The sequence below is a fragment of the Coturnix japonica genome, chromosome 5 (assembly GCF_001577835.2).
Source record: "Coturnix japonica isolate 7356 chromosome 5, Coturnix japonica 2.1, whole genome shotgun sequence".
NCBI lineage: Eukaryota > Metazoa > Chordata > Aves > Galliformes > Phasianidae > Coturnix > Coturnix japonica.
Genome location: NC_029520.1, coordinates 44,857,626 through 44,876,276, shown reverse-complemented (window position 1 = coordinate 44,876,276; position 18,651 = coordinate 44,857,626). Strand labels below are relative to the sequence as shown.

The 18,651-nt window shown below is 46.9% G+C and overlaps 1 protein-coding gene across 1 annotated transcript; it reads right to left on the bottom strand.

Annotated features, from left to right (window-relative positions):
• Positions 1-12,776: 12,776 nt before the first annotated feature.
• On the bottom strand, positions 12,777-14,375 carry DIO3 (iodothyronine deiodinase 3). The gene has a single exon (XM_015865620.2). The coding sequence runs from the start codon at positions 14,156-14,158 to the stop codon at positions 13,334-13,336; it is 825 nt and encodes a 274-aa protein (XP_015721106.1). The 5' UTR covers positions 14,159-14,375; the 3' UTR covers positions 12,777-13,333.
• Between the last annotated feature and the right edge of the window lie 4,276 nt (positions 14,376-18,651).

The window sequence follows — 18,651 nt, the reverse complement described above, 5'->3', positions numbered from 1 at the left end:
AACTGACCTACCTCAGTTTTCTTCTCCATGTGAGAGGAGGGTTATACAGTTTATTGACCACAGGGATTGTTAAAATAATTAATCTATATTTATAAAGCACAGACAGAAAACCTTGGTTTCCAAATGCAATTATCCAAAATAATTTGATAGTCTAAATGCCACCAACTTTGAATGAATTTAAAAGGCACCATCAGGAATACTCTGAATCGCTGACATAAATTCATTAAAAGAAATATATTTTAATCTTTTTATGAAAGTAAAGATAGAAAGTATCATTAAAGCTACCTTACAGTAACCTTTCTCCCTGTGGACTATTGATCATCAGCTCCTTCCTTTCTTTCCTAATTTTGAACAAGGCAATGATGCAAAAGAATGCTGTTCCTCTTGAGCCACAATAGCTTCACTCTGATCTATGGAAACCCTAGCAGATACACCCAAGCATCTAAGTAGAGAGTTCTAACACTGTGGCAACCAGCTCATCTTATCCACACATTCCTAAAAATGCCTAATGCATTTTTGAGACATGACTTCCATCTGCAAATCTGCATCAGTTCTCCCCCAGTAAAATCCCTGTCACAGCTGTAACTCCCATCGTATTGCAGTGCATGGATAATCTTGTTAAAAATGCAGTCTTTGTCTTTTAAATTTTTGGATGCTTACCCTTTGATTAACTCAAATACTATTTTTCTATTTTTTTTTTTTTCTTATTTCAGAAATGATATTGAAGAGACATTTTATAGGAAAAAAAAAAAAGAGTGAACAAAATAATAATTTCATGGCTAAATTGTTGTCATTAGGGAGTTCATTAAAGAATGCTTAGAAAAAGACCTGAATTCTTGAGGTGAATCTTGTGTGAGAAAAAGAAAACACCCAAAACCCCCTTCAAAGTAAGTCTGTTTCTGAACCCATACATCTTTATAGTTAACTAATTAGATATTATTTTCCTTATGAGCTCTTCAACATTGCTTTCTGTGTTTTGTTTTTCACATATATATGTAGGCAACTGTAATAGAAAGTGGATCAATGTAGGCTTTGGCTTTCATTCAGCTTAGTCTGGCAATCCTGATATATTCCTGAGAAGTCTGTTTTAGAGGCATGCAAATTCACATCAGAGTCACTTTTCTAAATTTCACAACAGCCTTCATTTTCATAGCTTCGTGTATTTGTTGGGTTTCCTTGTGGAGTCAATTGCCTTTTCTTCCACTGGAGCCTTGAAAAAGTATGCATGAATTCATGCAAATTACTTGTGTAGTTACCATTTTCTGCAGTTGAATATGTAGCAACTCAATGCTGAATTTTGGCTTGCTTTATACAAACAGAAATAGTGCAAATGCCACCTGTTTTTAATTGATCCTGAAAAGCCAGTATGAGGTAGTATGAAGGCCAGTCAGGGGAATGATTCAGGGTAATCTGGAATTTTTTTTTTTGCTATTGATTTTTGACTGATGGCATTCTCTTTGCTAAGTCCGTTGCCTGCTGCATAGACTGATAGAATTGTTTACATTGGAAGGGAAACTTACAGACCATCCAGTCTAACTGCATGCAGTGAGCAGGGACACCCACAGCTCCATCAGGTGCTCATAGGCCCTCTCCAGCCTGACCGTGGCTGTCTTCAGAGACTGGGCATCTACTACCTCTCTGGGCAGCCTGTGCCAGAGCCTCACCACCACCACAAATTCTCTGTAGTGCCTGTTGCATCCTGCACTGATGAAGGTACTGAATTCCAGTTATGGGCGTTCAGATCAGGAGGAAACACTCTTTTTCTTAGAAGTAGTATAAAATAAGGAAACACAAGGAGCTAAAGTAAGTGGTCTTTTGATTAAGATAACTTCAGTGAAGAAGAAAAATCCCTCAAAACTGAAGTAGAAATTGAAATCTCTAGATCAACAACATCAGCAGTTATCAAAGATCTCAGCCTGTCACTGCTACAGTCTTAAGACAAACGTCCCAAACTGAATACCTGTTTTGAGTGGGCTCCTGAACCTATAATGATAATTATAGATGTTAAAAAGTTGGAGTTCTATCTGTGTTGCATACAACAGATGTTCATTAAGATATATGGATGTCTGTTACTGCGGAATAACAAATTAATTGGCACCAGGGAGACTAAATATGGATTGAAAAGCTTAATGTTAGGTGACTGAGCTAATTTTTTTTGGCCAGTCTCATAGAAAAGCCTTATGAAGACCAGTTGAGAGAACTGGGATTGTTCAGTCTGGAGAAGAGTAAGGTCAGGAGTGACCTTATTGTTCTCTGCAAGTAGCTGAAGGGTGAGGTGGGGGTCGGCCTCTTCTCTAATGTAGCAGCAACAGGGCTAGAGGAAATGACCTGAAGCTGTGCCAGGAGAGATTCAGCTTGCATGTTAGGAAGTACTTCTCTGAGAGAAGAGGCTGCCCAGGGAGGGGGTGAAGTCGCCAACCAGAGAGATGTTCAAGAAACATTTAGATGTTGTACTGAGGGATGTAGTTTAGTGGGAAATATTGGTGGTAGGTGGATGGTTGGACTGGATGATCTTAGAGGTCTTTTCCAAACCTGGTGATTTTTTGACTTTATAAATCAATCTCCTTCTGTTTCATATTGAGAAATCACAATGAGTAAGGTAGTTTTAAAACATGATGGCCTTGTAGTTGCAGCATTCACCAAAAGTTTAGGATCAGGACAATCAAGTGAAAAAAATTGGCCAAGATTTCTTAAAGGTGCCTGGAGAAGCAGTAAAACTCTACTAAAAGGAAAGAAGTTTGTTGCTTTTCCACATTTTTGTGTACAAGGCAGTGGAATGAAAAAGCCCTATTCGATCTGAATGTAGCATCAGCAGACTCAGTATGATTGTGCTTCATTTTTTTTTATCAACAAACAAGTGTGTGTGAGTGAGCGTGCATATGAAAGCCTTCACCTAACTCCGAAGATCTTTAATCACTTACAGCTTGCTGCCTTGCTGCGCTAATGCTACCGTTTAATATGGATTCTTTTCTCTTTCACTTAGCACTGTTCTCACCTTTTCTTAAGCAAATCTCACCCATCCTACCTCCATTTCTCAGTGATGTGTTTATTTTTGCAGTTCTCTCCAAACAGGCTCCCTTGCACAGTCAAACTCGCTGACCATTTTTCTGAAACTTTTGAGACCTAAGAAAGTACTTTCTTCATGTGATCAGCTGGTAATTTGGAATTTAGGTCTCTTCGTTCTCTTATTTCCTGGCAGTTTTTCAGATGTCAACCCTGAACGCTCCGTGCGAGAAGCTGTTCTCTCCCGAAGCTCAGATAACTGCTGTCTTTAGGGATCCTCTTTATCAAATGCCCATTCTCCAGCGTTATGCACTTAACTTGAGGTTTATTTATTCAGAGTATCACATGAGCTGGGCAGATAGCAGCGATGTAAGGGGCATCCACCCTAAATTTGAAACGTCTGTTGTAATACAAGCTGCCTTATCCCTCATGCACAAAAGAAAGGCAAAACAGTTGATATACGAGGTAAATAAACTGTGAACGTACTGTAGCTTAGTAATGTCTCTTTTTTTCTCGCGAAAACGGAAAGCTCTTCAAGTAGAAAAACAGAACAAAACAAAACAAACGGTGTAATTATGAGGAACGGTATTTAGAGCTGAAGCTCCTGTAAACCACTGGCTCCCCTGTTATAAGACTTACTTGGAAATCACTGCAAGAAGGAGGCAGGAATTCTCCCTTTCTTATGTACCCAGTTGCACCCATGAATTCTGCACCAACTCTAACATTTCAGATATGGCATTTCTGGTATTAGATGTGATGTGTTCTTCCTCAGATATGATGTTTGTTAGTTTTACCACATTAAAGCACAGACCTTAAAATACCTCTTATTTAAAGGAAACGCTCAAAGGGTTGTAGGCTTAATGTCCCTCCATCCTTTTTACAGGAAAAAAAATGACTAAAACCTGAAGTCAGACTCTGGCATGTTTGAATACCATATGCCTGCACTATTGAGAAGCTGGAGCAGAGTATCTGGAGAAAGATGAGAGAGTGTGGGTGGCAAGAGAAAAAACAACCACGACTGTAAGTTAGCAAGATAATATCCTTACTTTCTTCTGCGGGTCTCAAGAGTGATTAAAAAAACATTGGCGTTTTAAAAATATTGCTGAAGACTACAGTGTGACTCATAATGTTTCAGAGAATGGAATTCTTGGAAGTTTCACTGTAATGCCAGATTTCAGAATGGAGGGCAGCAGAGCTGCAGAGAAGTAACAAAAGGCTCTGTTGGTGGAGGGGGAACATCTCTGAGGAAATGCAGGCAGGAGGGAAAGAAAGGAAAGAGAATGAGCCTAGGGAGAGATGACAAGACAATTATTTGTAATGAGAACTGTTGCTTGCATTGATGGGAATGTTACACTGCTGTTTGAGATTTTATTGGCCAGCTTGTCTGCCTACACAATGCTTGGCCGCGTGTGCAGCAAGGGAAGATATGTAAACATGTTGGCCAATCAGACAATGAAAGCAGCTTCGTGCAGCTCTGCATGTCTGTCCTGGGGAGAGTCTGAAACTTTTGAATGATTTTGGTTGTTGTTGTTGTTGTTTGTGAGTTTCTCATTTGTGGAAACAGCTTTTTTATGTGGGAATGTATTGGCTAGCAGCAAATTTGCATTGGGAAGGTTTCTCAAGTCAGAATAGACAGTCTGGTCAGAATAAAATAAATAAGAATGTTAATGATCTGGAAACAAATAGTAGCCTCACAGTTATGACACACCTGATTTTTTTGCTATTTCCTGTAACGTATCTGATTTATATTCTGAGTGAGCACCTTTGTGAGAGATCTCCCTCTCAGGAGGGAGACTGGGAATTATGCTGGAAGCCTAAATACTGATATCTAAACTTCTTTTTTTGTAAAGAAGTATTTTTGTTGTCTAGTCTGTCCCATCAACTGTATGTATGCTTCATGGCTGTAAAGTTCCTATTGTATTATGTTTGCCTATGACATTAGAGGCAGATGTTGGTGTTATGGCAGTAGGGATTGAAACTTCCCAACAATATTCTGTTATGTTTTGTTGCCACATGGCAGATGGCAGCAGAGGAGCAGTCTGACAGAATGGCATCTGACATAGAAGTGCAATATAAAGCAAAGGTTTGTTACTGAACTTTACAGTGCAGAAAAAAATGGTACCCATTGACATTCATTGACTCTTGTTGAATGTTTATGGAGATCAAACATGAGATATCAGCACAGTGAAAGCTGGACTGTGTGGGCAATGTTTTCCTAGTGATGATGCTGTCATATCAGCTGTGAAACAGTGGGTAGCCTCCACTGGTGCAGTTTGTTGTGAGTGCAGTGTGCGGGCTCATGTTCATCACTGGTAAGTGCACAGTAATGGCAGTTACTATGCTGACAAATAGTGCTTTGTCAAGTAATAACTCTATCAAGTAGTGTTATTGTGCTCTTTGTATCTGCTGCGGTTTCTAGGGAAATAAATAGAAGGCATTACTTACAGAGCAACCTACATATGTCAGTTCATGAAGGCAAAAGCATGCTGATGGCTTGAAGATGGATAGTATCATTAACTGGATGGAAACTAATGACTATTCTCTGAAAATTCACATCATAACTTGATATTTGGTACTTCCTTTCTTTTAAAGCCCAACATACATATCCAGCAGTGGAGCAAATATGACAGTGTTGGTGTAAGTGCTGGCTGTATAATGCAGTTAAATAAATACCCAAAGTGAGCAATTAGTTGATATGTTCTTGGCTGAAATCTGTTCATGCAATTTGATTGATGAAGTGCGTGGATAAAGAATAGATTAACAAATCATAAACAGTTCATGAACGATTCATGAACAGGAAGAAAGACCACAAAGCAGTGAATTTGAGTAATGTGAATTTTATTTCGTCTGTCTAACAGGAAAATAGAGATTCTTAAGTTGGCCAGAATAGAAAATGAAACTTAATTTTTGTGTTTCTGTTCTGGCAAATGAAATTTAGATGCATTTGGAAATATCTTATATGGAAGGGAAAAAAAAGTGGTCTATAATTAAAGTATGGACTTAGATTTTTGTTTTTTATTTTTTTATGTTTTTCATTTCTAATGAATTCTTGTTAGAATAATTTTGCAATTGTCAGGATTTTAGCCAGGTTGAACTGGCATTTTAGGTGGATTAAACATTCATCCAAAAATGTGTCCAGCTTTAGTGAAATTGCAATCTACCAATTCCCTCATTTCTCAAAGCACTGAACTGAGAAATGTTTGTCTGTTACAGGATTAGTGCAACTAAATTGCTCTCATCATCCTGTAGATTTCATAATACGTGGTGAACACAGCCAGACTGTTGTGATCTCAGAGTCAGCAGCAAAGTGTACAATGCCTGATGATACCAGGTTATCAAATTAACGGGATCTTGGACAGGGTGAAAAAATAGACCAACAATTTGAGTAAATAACAGCAAAACAGTCTGTATCTTCGGAGTTTGTGTAGGAGATAAGTCAAATCTGGGAAACGTTTTCTGATATGTCCATTAATGGGTGTACAACTCATCCAGTCACTCAGGAGCTAATACTGCACTTCTCTGTTCTCTGCATAAAAAATGTTGTGCCAAATGACTCTTGAGTGGTGTCCTTAATAATGAATTTACAAACATCAGCGAGGAGCCTTCTTCGATTGTCTGCATTAAAGCAGCAGTTGATTATAATCCCATCCAGTGATGCTTTTCCTCGGCCTTATTAACAAGAGCAGCACACAAGGCAATCATACCCTCGGGTGTCTTTTAACTTACTCAGAAGTATGGCTTAAATGTTGTTTTCTTTTCTTAAAAAAAAAGAAAAAAGAAGAAGCAAATTCCATTTTACAGTGATGACACATGCACCGTCTCAAAATGAATGACTTGGGAATTGCAATGAATGCCCTTATTGTTCACCTGGCATCAAAAATAGCACCAGGTTTCACAGGCGATACTTACCCAGATGCATCTGCCAACTGTGTCATGGGCTGCACCAGGGATGCAGACAACAGGCTCCTTCATTTCATCATCCTCCCCTTTGGGCTGTATCTCCTGCATCTGTAATGCAAAGATGCGGTCTCACTTGGAGACCCTACCAGCTACATAGTTTGCTCTGAAAGTAATGCCTCCTGTTTTATGATGCTGGCCTACAGTATTAGAGGCAAATGCTGGTGATGTGGCAGTAGAGGCTGAACCTTCCCAACAACATTCTGTGACATGTTGTTGCCATGTGACAAATAGCAGCAGAGGGGTGGTCTGGCAGAACGGCACCTGACATGGAAGTGCGTGTGGAGCAAAGTGTGCCATCGAATTCCTGCATGGAGAAAAATTGGCACCCACTGACATTTATTGACACTCGCTGAACATTTATGAATACCGAACAGTGGATATGAGCACAGTGAGGTGGTGGGTGGTGCATTTTAGCAGTAGTAACAGTGGGTCTCCTCCACTGGTGTGGATTTCTGAGCGTGGCATGCAGGCTTTTGTTCACTGCTAGCAAAAATAAAGTGAATGGTGATAGCTGTGTTGAAAAAACAACTTTTTTGTAGCTGAAGACTTGCTCAACCAACTAGTCTTGTTGTGCTCCTTGTGTCCACTGTAGTTTCCAAGGAAATAAGTAGAGGCATTACTTTCGGAGATCTGGAATCTAGAAATTAATCGTGAGTTTGTGGGCACGTGCAATTACTGGAAAGACAAACTAAAGCCTAATTTTTCCTTTGTCTTGCCTTTTTCCTATGGATTAGATTTAGCTGTAGTAAAAAGCAAGGGAGATCTTTCCAGCTTCCAACCATTTCTATGGGAAGAGCTGATACTGTACCACTAGATAACCTCTACCAACTTCAGGAAATAGGGATAGATTTCTCTAGCACATACCAATATATTTCAGTTCTACCTGTATATCACTACTGAGTTTCTCCAAACTCCTCTTGTGAATCAAATATTTCATGAGTGTAGGAGTTCTGTGGGATGGCTGCAAGCTTTAGAAACACCTTTCTTGTTTTTGTTTACCCTGACTGTGCTCTCATCAGGAGGACAAAACTATTGAAATTGATGCCATGGGAGATTATTATCTGGGATGCACCAATTGGCTGAACACTGGGAAATAAATTTTATATCTCTGACCATGAAATAAAAAAGGTTAGCTTAGTTCAGTGGTATGCATTCTGGACAAGGTGAGATACAGTCAAGATAAAAAGTAAATTATAATAAAACAAAATACAGGAAATAGGTCGGCTGAGTTCCACCTTACATTCTGTATTTCCCCAGAAATGTTCATGATTTGCCGACATACATGAAGTGGTTGTGTCCCACTTGGAGTGAGTAGAAATTCACTTGGTAACTTGCTTAATTTTTTTTACAATTGCCACTCTTTGAAACAAATATCTCATTCTATAAAATGCACAGTCCCCTGCCTCTCCCTTTCGAATGTTCCAAAACTACTTTGGACTAATTTTGAACTCTGTTTGCAATTGTATGCATGTGTCTGAAGTGTGAGTAGCACAGCATGTTCTCTATGTCCATGTGTTACAAATCCAGTTGACAAAGGACTTACACCCTATTCCTTCCTGATTGTCCTTCATCACACATGGAAGGAGATTACTCAAAGCCATATTTTCGTTGCTTTGAATCCTTTCAGTTGTAGTCTCATAGTTCTTAGAAGGGTCAGTTCCTTTATCAGAATTTTAAAAAGTAATCCATGCCTTTGAATTTTATTACATAATGTTATTTTTCATAAATGTGTGTTTAAAGTACATTCTTAGTTTACATAATGACTTTTATTCTTGGAAATTATTTCAACCGTCAGACCTTCAGCATTGATTTTATCCTCAGCATAGTTACACTTAAGAAGTTAAACGAACTCTGAGGAAGTTCTGAAAGATGTTTTAGTGCAGTTTTATTTCCCCACGTTTATGGTACCTGAAATGAGGTTCTGTGCTTTGAGAGCTAGTTGAAATTCCACGGTGTGGCACATCACTTGGGAACTGAGCTTGACAACCTGGAAGTGATGGAGTATACCCATTTTTAGCTGCTGCAAGGAATTTACATCCTGACTGTTCAGACAAAAATAACAACAACAACAAAAAGCAAGAGTCACCAAGGCAATGGGAATGTGATTGGTGCTGTGGCTGCCTTGAAGTGAATGTGAAAGTTTGGTCAGAGGCAGACTGCATCAGATCCTCTCTGAGCCTAAGAAAGTGTCAGAGAAAGGATGGCCAGAAGACACAGAAAGCTGCATCATGCTCTTTGCCCTTCATGCCCATGCTTTTCTGTAAAAATTAAATTTGTTTATAGAATGTAGTGCCCATCACTCTACATTAGGTGATGGGAATCCCCTTCTGCCAGTGCCCATGTACCCAACTCATTCTCGAACATCTCTAGTAAGAAGTGATGCAATTAGATGTGTCCCTTATTAGATATTTGGGGATCACCTCTATGTTGAGGCAATTCTGGGCATGGCGGCGCAATGTGTTGGAGGCTTAACTACCTTACTCCATCTGGCCATATCCTAAAGGTCTTTTTGAGATGGGAGAGTGTTTCTTACTTGAAAGGAAATAGAAGTAAATGCTTCCTGCGTACAGGTGTGGGCTTTCATTTGCATAAACAAGGGACACTCGGGAGAGAACTTGATGATCTTTAAGGTCCCTTCCCATCTGAAGCCATTCTGCAATTCTATTAAGTTGGAAAAGAGAGGATACAAAGATGGGCCCAGTCTTCTGTTTGATGAGTTCAAGAACAGACTGTGACATCCTTAATTCTGTGAGCAGAAGCATTGTACATTCTGACCCTGAGAAGAATTTTTATATAAAACATTAGCTGAGGGACTTTAACCTTGTCTTGATATTTTGACATTACTGAAGCACGAAGTAACGTGCAGGTGCAGAGTGATGCTTGCTGTTCTAGTGTAGATGTTTTGGCCATTGATTGTTGGTGCATTTACCTCTGTAAACCACTTCTGCCGTCTCCAAAAAAGCAGGTGGTTGGCCACGGGGACAAGAGATACATGGAGTAGTCAGTTAAGCGGAGGTCATAAATGAGCTCCTTTTCAAGAACTGCCATCAGGCATTAGTCTGAAAGGAGAAATTTGCAAAGGAGGACACACATGCTGAAGTTCTTTCAGCATCTGGATGCTGAGAAGTGTTTGAAACAGAAAGATACCTGATGTAAATCTCAATACCCTGTGAGGATGTGAGTGCAAAGGAGCACGGAACAATGGTTGTGTAATGCTCACACTGCAGGAGGGGTGCGGGATGGTGGGGAAATGCACTGACATTGCTGAATGCTGGCGGGATGGAAGATGCTGGTACTTGGTGAGGAGGAACTTGAGAATGATTTTGGAGCTCTATTTGCAAACAGCTGTCTTGTCTTCCGCAGCACACTGTAGAAAAATAGAGGTTTTGAACCATTAGGAAAGCAAAGGAAGTGCAATAGCCCAGATTTTGATCATAATTACACCCAGGTGGTGCTGAAGTGACTACACCCGTGTCATTGAAGTCACACCAGGGCAAAACTTGGGAGAGAAATGAATCAAGCTCTTTGTTTTCCTGCATTTGTGTACCAAAAGAGCACTCTAACAGCTCTTAGTAAATAATAAATTAATAATGATATGCTGATCTCCCTTGTGACTGGAAGAAGTACAGAAAAATTAGCGTTGGGGTAAGAATTTGCTTGTGAGATCCTTTCAGTGTGTCACTTCTTCATTTGTATTGGCTGCCTGATGTTTGCTGGGCTGATTTTAATTTCTTCTTCCAGTTTACTTCAAGCATCAGAAACACAAAATTAACCGGGTTTCTGAAAGGTGAACAATACAAAGCTGACAGCTGAGAGTCAGGAGTGTTTTATGACGCACTGTAAAGCACCTTTGACCAGCACATCTTCAGCTGGCATCGCAAAATACCTTTGGATTTCTGGCAACAAAAATGAATAGTTAAAAAAACCAACAAACTAATAATAAAAAAAAAGCCACAAAAAACTAAACACTGAAAACAAGTGCTATTGCTGCATGTCTGTTGTAAAGCAAATAACACTTGAGTGGTTGGTTTCGTTTGTATTTCCCCATTTGTGCCTCAGAACGCACCAGATTGCAATGTTACATCACATGTAATGACTGGGACCATGTCCTGAGATCCCCCTCTGACCACACGGCCTCCTCCTTGCTCTTCCCCTCCCAGCCCGAGGACTGCATGTGATTATGCTGAGGGCGTAATTCAATTAATTATTGACAGCACACGCAATCACCACTTAGATCTCTTAGATCTCTTGCCGATAAATCTCTGCTGCTCTCTGCCTTCTCTTTGTCAGGCACTTAGGGGTTGGAAAGGCAACAAAAATAATAAAGATAGGGCATTTCTTGGTGCTCTGTATCAGCTGGAGAGGCTCCGGACCCCCCAGTCTTCTGGGATGCAAAGCATCTTGTTCTAATTTGTGCCCAACAAGTGCCCACCCGGAAGCTCAGTGGAGCTGATTCATTTCATGATTCATCTTAAACAGAGAATATAATAGGAGCAGATAACTTTGATTTGAGCAAGGGAAAAGTGTGATGTCTTTCAAGGATTCCGGGCTTTCACAGCACGTTTTTCTCCTGATGCTGTGATTAGAGAGAAAGTGATAAGTAAGAGCTCTGTGTTGGGTGTAAAGGAGGAATGGAGCTTCGAAGCTGACTTGGTGAGAAACGAAACAAACCAACAACAGCCCTGACCTCCGGTACCCTTTGACCAAAATTCTGGGGGCGGGCGGGGACGCGCCGTGGGGTGCCCGCAGCTCCAGTGACAGTTGAATTGTGCCAAGAGAGGGCGAGGAGGAGGGATGGCGAGGTGCGAAAGTACAGAAGGGCGTTATTGTGAAGCGAGGAGAACCGAGCCAGGGTCCGGACCCATCCTCGCGCCCGGGCTGGGGGCGGCTCCCTCTCTGCGCAGGCGGTTCGGGGCGGGAGCGGCGCTGCGGGGCTCGGGGGCCGGGGAGCGGCACCGGTACCGGCACCTGCCCGGTTCTCGCCGCGCCCCGCCTGGGTCCTCCCGTTCGATAACGATGCTTCACGGTAGCGGAGCGTCTCCGCCCTTACGTAAGGGACAGCCCAGTTTGCCGGACGAGGCAGAGGCTGGGGAAGCGCCGCTTTGTTCCGTAGGGGAGGGGGGCGATGAGGACGCCAGGTGAGACGCAGCCGCCGCCGGGAGCAGCTGGAGCACCGGCACCTTTCTCTCTACCGGGGCGGCAGCGGAGTCACCCTCTCGCCGGTTTTAGGGTTTGTGGACAGCGTCGCGCTCCGCGTTCAGCGCCCGCCTCGGGCCGCCGCCCCCAAGAGCCGTGCGGAGCCTCGAGGTCCGCTCTGTCTTCACCCGCGGGCGGGAGCCGTCGTCGAACCCCGCCGGAGGCTGCAAAGACCGGGAGCCCCGTCCCGTCCCGTCCCGCCGAGGCCGTGGAGCCGCCCGAGGGTCTGATGAGCGGCTGCCGCTGGGGTCTGCGGGGAGGCTCTCAGCTCGGCATCACCTGCGGGCTGCGGAGCGCTGTTCCCCGCTGTTCCCCGCCCTCTGAGGCGGTGCGCAGCGGGGCTGCCCGACGTGCAGGTGCTCTCCGCACCCCGCCCCCCACCCTCGCGCCTCGACGGGGCGTCCCCAGCCGGGACCGCGTCCCCCCGTAGGAGCCCTGCAAGTGGGGGTTGCCCCCAGGACGCCCAGTGTCCCCTGCTCCTCCGCGTCCCGCCGCACCACCCGGCAGCGCATCCTCCGGCGGCAGCCGCTCCTCGGCCGCGGAGAGGAAGTGAGAAGGTGGACGGGAGGGAAAGGGGATGCGGCGCTCTGAAGCGAGATAGAAAGAGACGGACAAGGTTAGATGTGTATTTACTCAACCTTTATTATTTTAAAAAATTTATTAAAAAAAAAAAAAAAGGTGAACGAACGTCTTACAAAACCCCCCCATAAATAGGACATTCCGTTCAGCTCTGGCTATTGGCAGTTCTAGTACTTGACAACATCAGACACGATTTCCTGGCATTAGAGAAACCCATTTCAAAATCGGTCATCACAAAGAAATACTAGAAATCCCAGTTAGCACTTGCTAGGCAGCACGGAGCACTTGTACACAACTTTTCAGACACACACCCGCGCACACACGCAGCTGGGAACAGATCCCGAAGGAAGAGAGCCTCCTTAAAAAATAGTAAACGCTTCTCAAGAGGAAAAGAAAAAAAGAAGAAGAAAAAAAGAGTTATTTACAAAACGCACATGGAAATACAGTATTGACAGAGCGTGGCTGGCAAATCAACATGATTTGAATAGAGAAAGGACTATGGCACATCTCGCCCGCACGCAGCCTCGGCGCGGAGCCCCCCCGCGTTCCTCCGCCCGCTCTCCGCTCTCCCCCCGCGCCTTCTGCCGGGTCCTTTTTACACTTGGATGACCACCGCGCCGGGGCTCTGGAGCCGGGTTTTGTACTGGTCTAGCCAGCTCCGCAACTCCGAGATCTTGTAGCCCTCCGGTCCTCGGCCGCCCTGGTACATCACCTTCTCCTCCTGGATGACGTAGAGCCGCTCGAAGTAGGCGCCGTAGGCAGCGCTGGAAGCGTTGTCCATGGTGTCCACGGCCAGGGGGCAATCGGGCGCCCCTTCCCGCATCAGCTGCGCCGCCCGCAGCCTGTCCTGGAGGCACTGGTGCTTGGGGATGCTGTAGGCAGCGTCCGAGCTGACCCAGCCGTCGGAGGGGTGCGCTTCTTCGATGTACACCAGCAGGAAGTCGGCAATGTCCACGAAGTGCGCGGCCAGGCGCCGGAAGGACCTGAGGCGGGCCATGAACGGGGGTCAGGTGCAGCTGCCGAAGTTGAGGATGAGGGGCCTGTTGCCGCGGGCGAAGTCGAGGATGCGGAGCCTCTTCTGCCCGTCCAGCTGGATCACCTCGGGGTTGGGGGCCGGCGAGCCCACGTGCGCCGACTTGAAGAAGTCCAGCTTCTGCCCGTGCCACACCGCCTTCAGCGACTCCAGCGTGAACATGCGGTTGGAGTCGGACACGCAGACCGGAGGGTCGTCGGGGGGCGGCCCCTCGCCGGCTCCGGCCGCCTCCTCCGCCGTGGGCATCGTCAGCATCTTCTTGCGAATGCACAGAAAATCCAGGAGCCAGAGCATCACGGCGGTGAGCAGGAAGCGGGGGAAGAGGAGGATGCAGGCGGCCGCCTGGGTGAGCAGCTGCAAGGTGTGAGCGCCCAGCGAGTGGAGCATCGCCGCGGCGGCTGCTGCGGGCAGGGCTGCCCGCCCCCCCGGACCCTGCGTGCCGGGGTCTGCTCGGCACGGCTGAGATCCCGCTTCTCTTTAAGCCCATTTTATAGTCGGGGATTTAAATGAAAAGTGACTCCACCTCCGGCCAGAACCCGCCCCTCTGGAACTTGAGCCTGGGGATTACCTACCCCTCCACTCTAATGACCTAAAAATACACAGACAAAAGGGGAGAGAGCCCCGCCGGGAGCCGTGGGGGACGTGCGACGAGGCAGGGAGCGGCCGCTGTCAGGCACCGGCGGAGAGTCCCACGAGGGGCACGGCCGGGTCCCGGCACGGAGAGCGGCGCGCTGCTCCGCGGGCGGCCCCACCGAGGACTAACGCGGCGCGGACCCCCGAGCGGAGCGGGGCTGGGGCCGTGCAGGCTGCGAGCCGTCCCGGGAGCGCCCGCAGGTGACGGGGACGGTGCCGCGAGCGCCGCGCCGCGCCTCTCCCGCGCCTCCTTCCCTCGCCCCCGGCTCCGGCCGACCCCTGCCCCGGCCGAGCCTTGGCGCGGGGCACGGACCCGCAGACCCCCGCCCCGGCGCCTCGGGGTCACGGGGGGCTCGAACCCGCGGCCGCGCCGCATCCTCCCGCGGTGGCGGCAGAGCGGGACGAGGCGGGCGCTGCCCCCCGGCTGGAAGCGCGATGGGCGGAGGTCGGGGCGCGGCGGGGCCAGGTGGGCGCGGGCGGGCGGACGGTGCCCCGCGGCGGAGGAGGGGCGGCGGCGGCCAGCTCCGTCCGCTAGGGGGCGCTGTTGGCCGAGAAGCCGCGGTGGCGGCGGAGGGGAGCGGCGGGGCCGCGCCGACCCCGGCCCGGGGGTGCTCGCGTCCCGCGGGGCCGCCGGGTGTGAAGGCGGGGCCGAGGCGCGCTGCGGGGCGGTCTTCGTGCGCGCTCGACGCCGTCCCGGCTGGAGCCTGTCCGCGGGGTGCGCCCGTCTCGTCCCGTCCCATCCAGTCCCGGGGCTGTGCACCTCGCGCCTGCCCGGCTGACCCCCCGGGGGTCCCGGCTCGGATCTAGACACAATTCCAGGCAAAGCCTGCCGGTCCTGCGGCTCTGCTGACACAAGGCTCCCAGTCCGCAGCGTGCACATCACTTCTTCGCCACTTTCCTCAGAACTGTCTGTGAGAGCTGTCCGGAGCGCTGAACAGTGCCCTCTGCTACGTACATGTGCTCCTGCATTCGTAGAATCATAGAATCGTTAAGGTTGGAAAACAGCACCAAGATCAAGTCCAACCCCAACTCATCACCCACTCATGCAGTGCCCTGACACCACGATTACAGGTGCTTCCTCCCAGAGCCAGGGATGCTTGGCTTGAGGATGCTGTGCGGTGCCCATGCTGAGAACCCAGTTTCTGTATGGTGTCAGTGCTGGGTTTCCACCTGCAGCCCCACAATGACCTGCGGGGCCACAGCCCCCATCTGCAGTGAGTGCATCCCCATGTGGGGCTGTGCATCCCCTCACCTCCCAGCTTACATCTGCAGGACTGATATACAACCCATGGGCTGCCTTACGGGAGATGAGCAGCTCAGTTCATTTTGATGTAACTGACTATGAGAACTTGGAGAAAAGGGCAAAATTAAAGTCTCATTTTGATTTTTCCATATCTGGTTCAAAGTAGCGTGTTTTAGAGCAGTTTAAATGGGCACACGGGTGGGAGCCCCCAGAGGGATGTCCTGTGTTGGTGTCAATGACAAGTGAGGTGAATCCAGTTCTGTACCATCTGGATGGAAACATGTGCCCTGGTCCCATAAAGGCACCTTCATACCCAGCCTGACTAATGGCTCTGTTGGCATTCTGTGGTGCTCAGACCAGGGAAAATTACTGAGCAGATATTTACTATATTGTCAAATTTATTTTGAACTCTTCATGTGGGCCTCTCACCACCTCTCTGCGCAGTTATGCAATCTTGAAAACCACAAATTAAAGCCTCTAAACAGACGCAATAACAAATTGTGGTAGCTCTGAAGAAACCCCCAGGAAAAAATATTGATCTCTCAAAGCGACCTCTTCAAACTCTGCTGACAGACAAAAGCCTGAATAAACACACGGGTTTGCAACCCCGAATATCAACAAACTTTGCTCTGCTGGATCAGAGAGGGCTGTTCCAAGGCAGAAAAAAAGCATTCAGTCTTATGGAGAGCACTTATAACTGTGCAGGGACTGTGGAAATGACTTTTTCTCTGTTCCCTGGGAACAACTTTGTTTTATTTTTATAGCTTGAAGAAAACTTTTGGATTGGGGTTTCGTGTTTGGCTGTGGATGGAGCAGGGGATGGAGGCATTTTGCCACAGCGGCCCCACTGGCGCAGCTTCCTGCTGTAGGAAAATGCAGGTATACTGTGGGGCTGCTGCTGCTGCACAACAAAACAGGGGCTCTGTGTGGCCCTAGAACCCACACACTGATGTGTTCAGGCCAAGCGTAGCATTTGTTTGCAGTTATACGAGTGGGAAAGGGTGAAATTCCGCCTTGGGTCTCAGGGAGGTTTGAAGGTGTGCCAGCACCATTCGCAGGTTGGTGTGGTGCTGGATGTGTTTCGCGATCACCCTCCCTGAACACCTCAATGGCCGTGTCTCCCAGCAGGGCTGGGTTGGGCACCCAAAGGCACTGTGTCTTTCTAGGAATCTCTACTGCTGCCAATGTGGGAACCCCATCCTGCTGCTCGCTGAAGGGATGATGGCGTATATTCGAAGAGACAAGATTTACAGCGGCACATTTGTCTGTGGGTTGTTTTCACTCTTCTGCACACAGTCTGTGGCTCCGCGGTCGCTGACCTTGCCCCTGCAGCCGTCCGTGTGTGTCTGCACTGGTGCACACGGAGCTCACAGCGTTTTCCTTCCTGAGAACTCAGTGGCTGTAGTTTGTCTTGATTTGATAACTGTAATTAATAACACTTCCACATTTCTTTCCACAAACAGGAGCTACCAATGTAAATTCTGTGACTTATAAAAACAAAACCTCAAAAAAAACAAACAAACAAAAAAAACCACCGAAATTAAAAACATTGGGTGTGCTTTGATGTAGAGGATGTGTCGAAATGGTATATTTCTATGTTTATTTTTCCATTTTACAATTTCCCGGGCAAAGGCAAGCAGTGCTTTCTGACAGGAAACAAAATCTACTTTGGAAGGGTTCCACCCCTCGTGTCAGCTGAGCTCTATGTCAGCCAGGTGTATGAGCTGGACTTTATTGGGGGAGATGAAAACCCTTCAGCGGGGCTTGGATCAAGCCCTGATGGATGAACAGAGCCATCCCACCTTGTGTGAATGGTCACCCATTGCCAGTGCCTGCAGCGGGGCATTGCTCACCTGCCTGGGATCTGCAAGAATTAAATGCCCTGTGGCTGAAATCTGGGATGGGTGAACTCTGCTGGTGGTTGTTTGCTTTCAGTGACACCTGTGCAGAGAGGTTACTGTGGGCTGGAAGCTGTGCATGGCTCTGGCACTGATTTCCCTTGGAGCCTTTTGTCTCTTTCAAATGACAGCTGGGCAGCCTGTGCCAGTGCCTCACCACCTTTATCATTCTGCTGGATGCCTTTTTTTTTTTCTCCTTTAAATTATTATTATTTTTATTTTAAATGTGGGTAGATGTGGCACTGAGGGACATGGTTAGTGGGCGTGATGGTGATGAGTTGACAGCTGGACTAGATCTCAGTGGTCTTTTCCAGTCTTAGTGCTCAATGGTTTTATGATTCTAAACCCAGATGATTTTGGTGACTGGGTTTATTGTAAGAAATAGTGGCAATTACACTACTTACAGTGCAACTTGATGAATAGCAAAAAGGTGCAATTTTCCACCCCATTGCTCTTTCACATCTGCTTGCAGAGTGTGCTGCATGATCTTGCAGTGATCCATGAAGACCTGGCCCAGGCATCTAAAGGAGCAGAAAATCTTAGCTGTGTTAAATTGAGTAATTTCCTGCAGGATCAGCTCTCAGCTCATGACAAGACCAAATAATCACAGGTGTGATGCAGAAGAGCAACAAGACAAGGAGTCATGGTGTGCAACCTCGGGGAGGGAAACTGGGGGCCATCCCATCAGGTTGCTTTAGCAATACTACCTGACTGGCCCCAAGTGGGATTGCATTGTCAGAATGTATTCAGAGTGGAGATTTACAGGCTGCCCAGAGAAGCTGTGGGTTCCCCATCCCTAGACGTGCTTAAGGCCATGTGTGATAGAGCCCTGGGCAGCCTGAGCTGGTGGGGGGCAACCTGCCCACATCGGGGAGCTGGAAATCAATGATCTACAAAGGTGCCTTCCTATGATTCTGTGATTTCTTAAGTCAGCTTCACTGCAAGGACAACACATAGAAGAGGAGATGCATGGCAGCTGACAAAGGCTGTCACAAGGTCCTGCTGGAGAATGGAGCTGGATGGGGTGCACAGCTGGATTATGGGGGAGTCAGTGCTGACAACTCCAGCAGCAGGAGATCAGATTATCCAGACCCCCTGTGCCAAGC